The sequence below is a fragment of the Solea senegalensis genome, linkage group LG15 (genome assembly GCF_019176455.1).
Source record: "Solea senegalensis isolate Sse05_10M linkage group LG15, IFAPA_SoseM_1, whole genome shotgun sequence".
Classification (NCBI taxonomy): Eukaryota; Metazoa; Chordata; class Actinopteri; order Pleuronectiformes; family Soleidae; genus Solea; species Solea senegalensis.
The window spans coordinates 8,329,234-8,340,569 of NC_058035.1; the positions used below are offsets into that span (position 1 = coordinate 8,329,234).

The following is an 11,336-nucleotide window of genomic DNA, read 5'->3' on the forward strand; positions in this document are numbered from 1 at the left end:
AACAGCCCGTGCAACTGGTTGCTTGTGTGTTCTTCCATTGCTTTGCATGTTGGGTGGTGAAAGCAACGTTTGATGGAGAACGGATTATATGCACACGACTACAGTAAGCATTTTAGGCCAAAAAAAGGAATTACCTGACAATAGAATCACTTAATAGCCCTATTGGCCTCCTGCTGGTATATAATGAGCATTTAGTTTTATGGCGTAGTAAAAACCTGTAATCTGTGCTGACTTTACACGTGATGCTGTTTGAATCAAAGTGAGTGTTTCAGACGAGTCGAGTCATCTCTCCTTTAAAAACCTAAAGCTGTTGTCGCCATTATGGCCCATAACGTTTCATAATATTTTTAATTAAGTAAAATAAATGAAGGCACTAAGCCTCTGAACAGCTAAACACAGAACAAATGGCTGCAGTCACTGAGTGAAAAGCAGCAACATACCATCCTGCTGTGTTTTGGTCTGTGCCTGTAGGACTATTATTTGACTGTGTGAGATGCCATCCCATAAAATATCTAACCCTTTTTTAAAATGATGTGTTTTTAAGAGATGACCATGATTCTTAAATTACAGTTTAAATAGTCTGCATTAGATAAAAAAAAGTCTCAGAGGTTTATGCTAGAATGAACCACCTTGCACTAAATCAGAGAGGTGGTGAAAGCAAAACTGTGTGTGTTAGAATGTGGATCAAGAAAAATACCTCATAATCCTGGCTTCTAAAAATGTATAAGCCACAGCAGGTATATTTACTGTATATGACTATTTTGACTGTAACCAGAGTGACTTACTGAACTGTGAAAAGCAGGGAACACTGGAGGAAAAAGGAGTAAGAGAAGAAGTTCAAAGTTATCTCAAAAAAGTAAGATGAAATTTCTGGTCATGTAAATCATTTGTCCAAAATTATGTAAAGAAAATAAAATTATTTCTGATTATTATTAAACTGTGTGGGCCCTGACGTGCTGCCAGCAGGTGGCTCTATGTCCTTGACTTAGTTTCCATGTGTTGATGATTTCAGGCCGGGTCTCTTATCTAAGTTACAGGCCACTTCCTGTTTTGTGGCAAAATGGTGGCTAAATTCAAGTGATTGACTTCCTGTTGAGTTGAGGCCATGGTCCTAACAGGCTGTGTGACATGTTTCCACCAAGTTTGATGAAATTTGGTGCAACTTAGTTCCAGCTTTTTCCTACCGGGTTTCACTTTTTGGAGGCGCTACTGTTCACCAGTTCTGATTGTGTGCCAATTTTCGTAAATCCTTGGGTCCTCACACCACCGTGTGAACCCTAATTACTACATGTATATTTTGTGGCCCAATGTCACAATGGTGTCAAAACGGAAAAGTAGAACACAATGACTTGACTACCTCCCTCCTCCTCTGACCTTCTAATGCAACAACTTTGTTAAAATGCTGTTCCAATAATGAAATAAAGAAGAGATGGAAAGACTCTGTGAGGAGCCATGATAAGAAACAACTATCTGCACCACAGTTTTTAACAAACTTGCACAGAGACAACTGTTATTTGCAGATAATCTGTTGAATGGGGCTCTCCCTAGCCTCCACCCCACTGTTCCAACAATATCTAACACCATCATCTGCAGTACGAACCCACCAGTGAGTTTAGTTATTATGATTTAGCCCATGCGTGTCATGGAAAACATAAACTGGCAACATTGGCAATCACCACCCACCAAACTTGGGCTCTTTTTTTTTAGCTGGGTGTTTTTTTTTTTGGCACTGTGATGGCATGATGAACTCAGATATTCTCACATATTCATTACAGCTTCATATCAACCTGTCAACACTTGTCTGAGTCTTACTGTTTTTCCAGTGTCACTCTACATATAAAAAAAGCATAGATTCATATAAAAGTAGGCTGACGATATGCAGAAGTGTAGATAAAACATATGTACTTTCATAAATTCATGTGTTTTTCCTTTAGAAATCAGTCCATTCTTTTAGCCATTGGTGACCTTTAAAATCAAATTATGCCAATCTTAGTTACATAATCCCCCTAACAGAGACAAACACTGACATTTTTCATTTTTGTATTTTTATGTTTAGTGCCATTAATGATTTGATTAGACTGTCAATGGAAAATGAATCAAAATAACTTTCACAGCTGATTCCTATTTTGGTGATCCCTAATATCCCAAACTAAATCCAGACTACAAGACATTTGTCTTCAGAGTGGTGACACCTGGGAAAAGTAATGGCACCTGATTATCACCATTCTGAAAAGCCAGCAGTCACAGTCCACCTCATGACTATGTGTAACACTGTGTGACATGACAACATATAGCCTCTCTAATCAGCTGTCACAATTCTTTTCACAAAACTCCTTCAGACTGGTGCCAGACTCGCAATGGAAGAACATTTTCCTTTCCAGGAGTCTCAGAGGTTTATGGCGTGATTTGTATTCACTTCTGCAGATACCTCTGAGAATACAAAGATATGTGATGGCAGCATAGTGGGCTGCAGTAGTCTGTAAATGTTTGCGGTATTCCGACATTTCAGTCATGCAGCACTTCTAGACTCCCGTGAAGAACTCCTACATATTGAGTCACTGACAGCTCCCTTCACTCCAGCTGTGGGGAGACCAGCTAATACTGCCTTTCTCAGAACTCACTCTCTGTAAGAACAAACCTCTGTATAATCTCTGTCTCCGGCAGAAGAGGTTTAAGCTGCCAAATCCTAATAACACTCCAAAGAACCATAAACAGGCTCACATTATGTAGCAATCCACCGCTGCATGAAGCAGCTGTGCGACTGGAATTTTATCAGTCTAAATGTATTGTTCTCTTATATTGTCAAGAACCTGCCTACATGTACAGTATACTGTATGTGGAAAATAAAAACCAAAGCAATGCCCTCTTCAACATTGAGGATTTTACATTTGCATAAAATGAGGTGGATCTTGGCTCTTGTAACTGAAGACAGTTTAAATAAACCTACAAGAAGTATGAATTAAAATAATCATCTGTGGCTCAGAAAAACAGACAATGAGCCATTCATAGAGGGAACTACAAAGTAGGTCATTATTTTGAAAAACCCTGAGTCATCAAACGGCAGTTGCTCCACTTTTTATTTTAATGTGCAGTGAACGCTGAGACTACAACAGGGGTGCTGACCTTTCTTTTTCAGTAGATTGGGTTCCTTTTTCTTTAACTGAGCATTCAGGGGAGATTCAAGCAGTGGAGGGGAACTGAAAACAAGGGAGGGGTGAAAAAGAGAGAGTTACTGGAAATGAAGGAGCACAGCATTTTCCACAGTTATGGATTATTAGCCTCTCTAATTCTCGGTACCGTGATAATGATGACTCATGAAAATTCAGATGGCAAGAGGCCTTGTTAATATGGAAAGGTCACAGGCAGAGACCGACTCCAACAAAGGCCAAATCGCCTATCATCTCCAATGTCCTATTGCTGCTGAGTTTAGGTGACCACTTTCTGTGTGAAGGTAACTAAAGTCTGCACTGTTTTTGCAAAAAGAGAAGGAAAAACAAGCTAACGGGATTATAATACAGCTCATACAAACATGTTTCAGTAGAAACACACATTGATTAAATTATTACAACTTATTGATGCTGCTGGATTTTTGCAAAAAAAAAAAAGGTGATACAATCTTTTGGCATTTATATAACACTGTTATTGTGAGAGTACGTATTAATTGTAGGTCTTAGGAGAACATTCAGTGCAGACAACTTTATTAAAAGTCATCTGGATTTAAAAGCTTTGACATGTTCAAAAATGTTCTTGGAGTGAAGTCATTCAGTGAACACAGCAGTTCCAGACAGGAAACAAATGATTATGTGAACTGAATAGAAACAGTTGTTTTCTCTGACTTGTGTGTTTTGTAGACGGGCTCATTATATGTGGACAACTGCCACCAAACAAGCAAATAAAGGAACAACAAATTATTATTTAGGAGGGAGCCATTAAACAGAAAAACCTGGTTTTCATATTTATCCTACTTTATAAACAAGACGAGGCCCAAGGATACGACGATGTTTTACTAATGGAACTCAGCTGTTACGTTATCACTTTACCATCGCTAGATATTCATCGGGTTTCTTCAGGTTTACCTGGGGAACACTGAAAAGCCTTCTCCACAAGCCCGACTCCTCCCGAGGTCACAAAGATCCAACTCCAGCAGCGCCACAGTTTGATCAAACAAAGAGGAGACTACAAACACCATCTGTGTGGCAAGGAATTCAACAGTTGATTCATGTAATAACATTAAAACAATTGTATCAGTTAGTATTCACATAAGTTTTAAACATGAATGTAAGAACAAGGACGACAATAAGTCAGTGTTATGCTTTTACAATGCACTATAACACGTAATTACTCCACTGTACAAGAAAGGGGGGGAGAAATCATTTCTCTTCAGGATGCAATCCACAGTCAAACTTGTAAAAATGTCTTTAAGTGGATTGTGAGGAATATAAAACATTAACTGTAGCATTATAAAAGTACCAAAGATTAAGCACAGGAGCTCCTTAAGACAGTCAAAATTAATACAGGAAACACAATGAAAACCTCCACAGATCCAGTTAGTAAATAGAGAATAATTTCAGTGGTTATTTTGGATTTACTTTTATCATAAGCTGACAAGATTCACTATAAGAATGATAAACATGCACAGTCTTCATCAAGTATTACAATACAGGTGTGAGAGTGAAAGTGGAGGATGGAGCAGAAGAAAATGAATGAAATAATCCTAATCAATACAAAATCTTCCTTTTATTTATCAAGATAGCTCACTGTTTATTCAAGGAAACGTCTGCCTGCATGTCCGTCAGTTAATAGCATTAAACTGTCCAACGGTTAACTTGACAGGCTTCAAACTTGGCAGGTGACTTACAAAGGGCACCAGTGTGAGCTGTGCCGACTTTGACATTGCTTGGATAAAAACTGCAAGAGATATTTGTAAACTAGACGCTCCGGCCGTGTCTCACACATAGAAATGAATGGAGACAGACACTTCCCTCACCTGTGGGTTACCAAGGCAACCATGGTAGTAAATGATGCATGGAATGCTCTTTGTTAAAAGAAGACAGCAGTCTGTGAATACTTTGACTATGTTTGGACTGTTTTATACTAGTCGTCAGTATTACTCACAGAGTTATCCAGTCCTGGAGAGATTGACCATGACCCAGCCACTGTGACGCTCAGGTTGGGGAAATCTGGAAAAACATCCATCATTGATTTGGCTGTATTCAATTTCCACTTCATATCTGCACTTAACAACATACTGACATTGAACTTGTGCTGTCATTCATTATAATTACAATACATAAATGTACAGTACACTGTGTATGCTATCATTGAGAAGCTTTGTTTATGCTGCCATCTGTTGATTCATTTGTGAACCAAATAAATGTTTTTCTTGCGATACATAATTTTATTGGTCAATAGAGGAGCAACATGGTAAAACTATTATATTTAAAACTAAAAATAAAAGATTTATATCATGATTTACAAACTGAAATCATTCAGCCAATTATGAGTAGATGACGGCCAATATTGAATAAATACAAAATTGTTTTACAACAGTGCAGTAGTAACCAGAGAGATCACATGACCCGTAGCCTACCTTTGAAACGCAGTGCTGTTACGAGCTCTGAAGAAGCCAGATCCACCACATACAGACCATCAGAGCTTCCAATACATAACCAGCTGCTGTCCCTGCAGGGGCCCACACAGAAACATATGGAAAAGCACTGTTACAGGATTTCCCTGAAAGACTTTTTTTTCCACCTTCATATGGGAAATACAATGTCACCAATTTGCAAAGCATATGCAACATAGGAGAATTGGTTTTTATTCAAGTTTCCTTTGACTTCATGTAGTATAAACTATGTACACCAGGCAAGATGGAAACTACGACCACAGAGTGCGGTGGATGTTTTTTATCCAGTTTCTACAGTGAGCTACTGTACATGTATTTGAATATGTTCAAATACATGTTTTACATTATAGTGTTACAATTATTTCCATGCTGAACATGACCTCATGTACATTAATGTTTGTTTGTAGAAACATAAACACTGTTCCTTCCCATGGGATCTTTATTTACTCTTCCATTGGGGGCCACAAAAATCTGAGTTTAGATGAAATGTGTCCTGTTGTTGATGATTATGACACACCAGAACATTTGTAAACTTGGTGTGTAGATGGGTGACAAATGTCATCTCCCAGTTGCCAGTCGCTTTGTATAAAAGCATCTGCAAATAATTAAATATAAATGTGTACAGTAAAAAGGGCTACATCTGTGCATCATTCAGTTGAGGTATTTAGATTTTAAACAAAAGTCAAGTTTAAACACAAGTCGGATCACACATGGGCAAAAATACATCAAAACGCATTTTGAAATAAAATACTAAATACCTAACTCACAAATGTATCAAACATAAACTGTAAAATACAGTAGCCAGTATAGTAGCAATATTATGTGCCAGAACTGCTCTGAATTGGGGAGTATGTGGTGTTGCTGTTGCAGCACACAGTGGTGAGTGACATTAAGGTACAAATGCATGAAACAAAATGACACCATGTAGTGACATAGCAATACACCATATTTTAAATGCATATTTTAAATACATGTATCAGAAATACTGCCCATCCCTGGGTAGGATGGTGACAGACACTGCTGCGCTCACAGCAAAACGGAAGGAACGGTTCACAAGATACACATAGTTATATCGGTGCTGTCATAACAGAGAGTGTTTTAACAGCCTGCAACTATTTATGCACAAGCTTGCAAAGTTTCCTGTGATGTGTGAATTCTTCTGACACATGGAGCAATTAGCCATGACAATGAAGCGTTTAATTCATGTTTTTTTTCTAGCCTTTTTGTGAGCGTTTGTGGCGTTAATGGAAGAAATGTGCAGCTTTTGTTGGTTTTTTTTTTTCATGACATCTGTGTTTGATACGCTTTTGTCATATTTTCCTGAATCGCATACAATCTTTGCCTTGTGGAAATAAAGAAACGATCGTAAGGCCATTAGAGTGATCACTGCACTGACACCGGCATGTCTTGTATCAACATTAATATTCCTTAGCCCATAAAATCCAAAGTTTTTTTGTTGCTTTGTTTTGTTTAACAGGATTTGAATAGATTTTCACAAACCTTTAGTGGGGGGGGAGTGGGGACTACGAATTACCAACACCAACCCATTCAATTTTGGTGTGGACCTGGATAAGAAGTTGGCTTAGCTATATGGCTTCATAGACTTTAAGGTGAATGTTTGCTGTTTGCAGGTAGGAATCTCCTGCGGTAACTGAGCTCACAAAATCTTTTTCATGCACAGATCAAGATTCCACAGTAAGAAAATGTTTTAAAATCAGGTATGAAAGATTTCATATTCAGTGTTAACTTACTTTTCATGCTCATTATTTGTGCCAGTAAATGAGCTACATAAAGCCATTCTGAGGACTGGTTTAGCAGTCTCCACTTCACCCACAGTCGATTGTTCCACACTCCCTACAAGACAAATATCCATAAAGGAGTGTCAGCATTTCTCAGTAGCTGAAAAGAGGAAGTTTTCTTCATAAATTACCTTTACAACACTCTGTCATTGTTTGTAGTTTGTAACGTCACCTGCTTGGTGGCTCACAGACTCTCGGTGCATTTGATGTCTTTTCTCCATCTTTTCAAGATCCATTTTGGTCACCAGTTGACACTTGTGGTCATCTTGAAGGGAAAAGCACCACACCTAAATCCAACAGATACACGTTTGTTACTCACTGTAACTTTGTTTAAGATGTCCACATTAAGGGAAGTCAATGCCGTGTCCTAAGAAGAATTCAATTTTGAATTCAATTTTATATGTATATCACCAAATCACAACATACATTATCTCAAGGCACTGTCACTGACCTGTCCATCAGCTGAACCAGTGATCAGGTGCCTGGTCTCCTCCAAGAAGAATGCGCTGAGTAGTGGAGAGGCTAAACAACAAAGATATGCCTTCACACCCTCATTCGGGTACATATCCAAATTTCAAAATATTAAACCACTAAATCTTGTAATTCTAATCTCAAATACATCCTAAAAAAGTGCAATAGCATACCTGAAAGCACAAAAGATTGGTAGCAAACTGCTCCAGTTGTTAAGTCCCACACCTAAACAAAGGCAAAGTATTTTTAATTAAACTCAATTACAGTGTATTTAATATTTGGTCTTTGTGTATAATCTGTACATTAAAAGTGCGGTCCTCCGATGTGGTGATGAGAATATTTTCCTTCCAGGGACAAAACTCTGCAGATGCTACAGGTCCCACATGTCCAGTTAAGGTAGAAATAACTTCCTGTCTCTGATGTAAACACAGAATAGAGTGTAACATGTAAAGGCTTTTGACAAAAAAAGTAAGTGTCATTCTTGCAAGCATTAAAATACAGTATTGCATTAACCAAGAGAAACTGTACAAATGTGCACCATCTTATACCTTTGAACTAAGAATGTATACAGAAGCTCCTGAACACACGGCCACTCGTTCATCAGAGAAACAGAATGAAAGATAAACGACTTCCCCCAATGAAGTCCCGATAACTACTCCAGCTGCAACTTTACCTGCAAACAAGTGCATTTGAAACATTCAAAGCAGAAGCACTTTACGGCAAAAAAGTATACACATAAGTCATGTCTGTGAATATTTCACTAGAGGGCAGACTTGTCCATATTTTCGCACAGGAAAATAATCATACTCATTGATCAATATCTAAACCAGTAGGGGGTTATAATAAGGATTATGGCAGAATGTTGATTTAGGCATTTTAATTATACAACAGCCAGGGAATCCTGAACGGTTTAGCATTAAGAATGTAAATACCACTGATAATTCTGCTGACAGATAAGAGAAGAGCAACTCCTTGAGACACAAACATTTTCCTCACCATCCTTCACTCTCTTCTGGCAGCGTTCAATATCCCAAACAATGACATAATCGGCAGAAGCAGAGCACAGGAGAACAGGTCGGCCTCCTTTTCCAAAAGTCATGGCGCCTATCTCACCATGGTGCCCAGTTAGCAGCAGGGGCTGTGAACAAACATTTGGACTCCATTAAATATGCCATATATTATAATTAATGAATGCTGCCTGTGGCTCCTAGACTCAACTATTATTGACAGAGGTGGAGAACAAGTTAAACACATCCAGCACTGCAATCTCTCCCCACTCAGTATAAATTATCTTACATTGTTGGATTAAAGTAAAGTGTTACATATCATACATAACAGACTACCCTCTCCACCTAACACACAAATTCCTGTACTTATGCACAGTGCCATGCAGAGACATTTGGAAGGGCAGGGGCATTTCCCACTTTCTCATACAAATACCTATACGGGGACATCCTTGACAGCACAGCATCACTTTCTATCACAGAGTTGGATATTTTCTACACATCGCTGTATGTCATTTCCTCTAAGGACACTCTTTGGGACACTGTTGTCATGTAGAGACAGTAGGGAACTTCATCTTTTTTGACTGTAAGGACACCCATAGGAAACAAAGTTGCAAGGGCATCTTATAGCACTGCATCACTTTTCTCCATTAGAAAGGCACTCCTTTAAGAGCAATATATATTTTTTTGCCTCTACCCTTCCCCTGTGCACACCACTGCTTATGCACCCTCCTTAGTTTTGTATGTTTTGTAACTGTGGTGTATGCTTCTTATTTTCTGTTTTATTATTTTGTGATGCATTCTAATATTTTATCCCTCATTTAAGGAAAGAAGGAAAGAAAATTTTCTTTTGATACTGTGTATTTTTTTATGAAATTCATAGGTTGTTTATTTAATTTCCTATACTTTTATAGTTTATAAACCTTTCAACCTACCTACACCTCCCTATCTATCTAATATATGTTGTATTATGACATACACAGAATAGTACGCCTATTAAAATGCAAAACAAAACAAATAGTTTTACAGAAGATAGTCAATAAGTAAACTAATCCATCTATTTATCTATCCAGCTGCAGTCTGTAGCACACTCACGGCACGCTGCCTGCTCAGGGAACACACACAGAAACAAATCCTCAGATCCCTCTAAACTAACAATGCAACCTTTCACCCAAACAAATTAAAAGAAGTAATAAGTAAATAATAAGCAAACAAGAAGAGAATTATAGGAGACAAACCTGCTCTGTGTCTACATTGTTGTAAACCAGTATTTCCTTTCCATGCAGTGGTATTCCACAATAAGCGGGACAACAAGCGAGCAGACAGAGTGACCGCAGTCTGTTGCCACACGTCAAACTTAGCTTCTCTATCATCATTAGCTCCTCGCTGTTGCTCAGCTGCTTTTTTTTTATTAAACTATAAGATGTGTGCATTTGCCGCCTTTGATCCGTCCGCGGTCTACTTTAACTGTCTTTGATCTGCGATCTCTATTCATGTCCTGTGAGGAGACAATGTTCGGAAAGTAACATTTTTTAAAACGTAGAAATAGTAGAAAACCTGCGGGATGCGGAGCAGGTGGTACGAAAAACGTCCGGTAGAACTAATGTTACTGGTTGCTAGGACACCAAGTCAATTTCCTAGATCGTCTATGACAGGAACGTCTCTCACACTCAAGCAAAACAAACAAAGCCGTGCTCAGATAAATATATACGCTGCCTGCCAAACACTTACTTTCATACACTAACTCAAATGTGTTATTTTGAAGATATGTCAACATCTCTCTGAAGCACGCGGTACGCTAAGCCTTATTTGCAGAGGACTACGGTGCATTTGATTTGGTCGCAGTGGTGCTAGGAAATACGGTACGAGTGAGACCTCGTTCTCGTTCTCGCTTCTTGTCATTGCGTGTTTAACCACAAGATGGCGAATGGTCCCTGTTGTTGACTTGAAAGACAGTGACATGTTGCTTACCATCATTTGTATTAGTTACTAACCCTGAGTCCCCAGTTATTTTCAATCCTGTCTGAAAATAACTTTTAAAAAAAACTCTTATTTAGAGATCAAGGTGAGAAAAAAGGGTTTTTACTATTTGAGCTACAAAAAATATGTGTCACATCCTATGCCTACGTCATAAATAACGGAAGGTCTCAAATAGATATACAACGCTCTGTGGTTTATTTCAAAAGTAGGCCTACACATACCAGTGTAAACCAGCAGTTTTCTTTTTGTAGTTCTTAATTTTCATGAATGCAACAAACTCCAGTTCTTTCTTATCTCTCTATATATATAGTTAGTTAGTTTTTATTAATCCCCTTAGGGAAAGTATTCCTCTGCATTTTGACCCATCCTAGAATTAGGAGCAGTGGGCTGCCACACTGAGTGGCGCCCGGGGAGCATTGGGGGTTGGGTACCTTGCTCAGGGGTATCCCAGCCCTT

At 38.5% G+C, this 11,336-nt stretch overlaps 1 protein-coding gene across 1 annotated transcript in view; it reads right to left on the reverse strand.

The window, feature by feature from the left end:
- The window catches only part of wdr27 (WD repeat domain 27), a 31,597-nt gene extending 21,099 nt beyond the window's left edge, over positions 1-10,498 (reverse strand). Inside the window, exons 1-12 of the mRNA XM_044046548.1 lie at positions 10,139-10,498; positions 8,893-9,034; positions 8,445-8,569; positions 8,199-8,312; positions 8,070-8,121; positions 7,877-7,947; positions 7,598-7,712; positions 7,378-7,480; positions 5,591-5,682; positions 5,116-5,180; positions 4,077-4,189; positions 3,124-3,197 (exon numbers count right to left, since the gene is read on the reverse strand). Coding sequence (XP_043902483.1) covers positions 3,124-3,197; positions 4,077-4,189; positions 5,116-5,180; positions 5,591-5,682; positions 7,378-7,480; positions 7,598-7,712; positions 7,877-7,947; positions 8,070-8,121; positions 8,199-8,312; positions 8,445-8,569; positions 8,893-9,034; positions 10,139-10,333 — 1,261 coding nt within the window. The 5' untranslated portion in view covers positions 10,334-10,498. The remainder of the gene's footprint in view (positions 1-3,123; positions 3,198-4,076; positions 4,190-5,115; positions 5,181-5,590; positions 5,683-7,377; positions 7,481-7,597; positions 7,713-7,876; positions 7,948-8,069; positions 8,122-8,198; positions 8,313-8,444; positions 8,570-8,892; positions 9,035-10,138) is intronic.
- Positions 10,499-11,336: the final 838 nt, after the last annotated feature.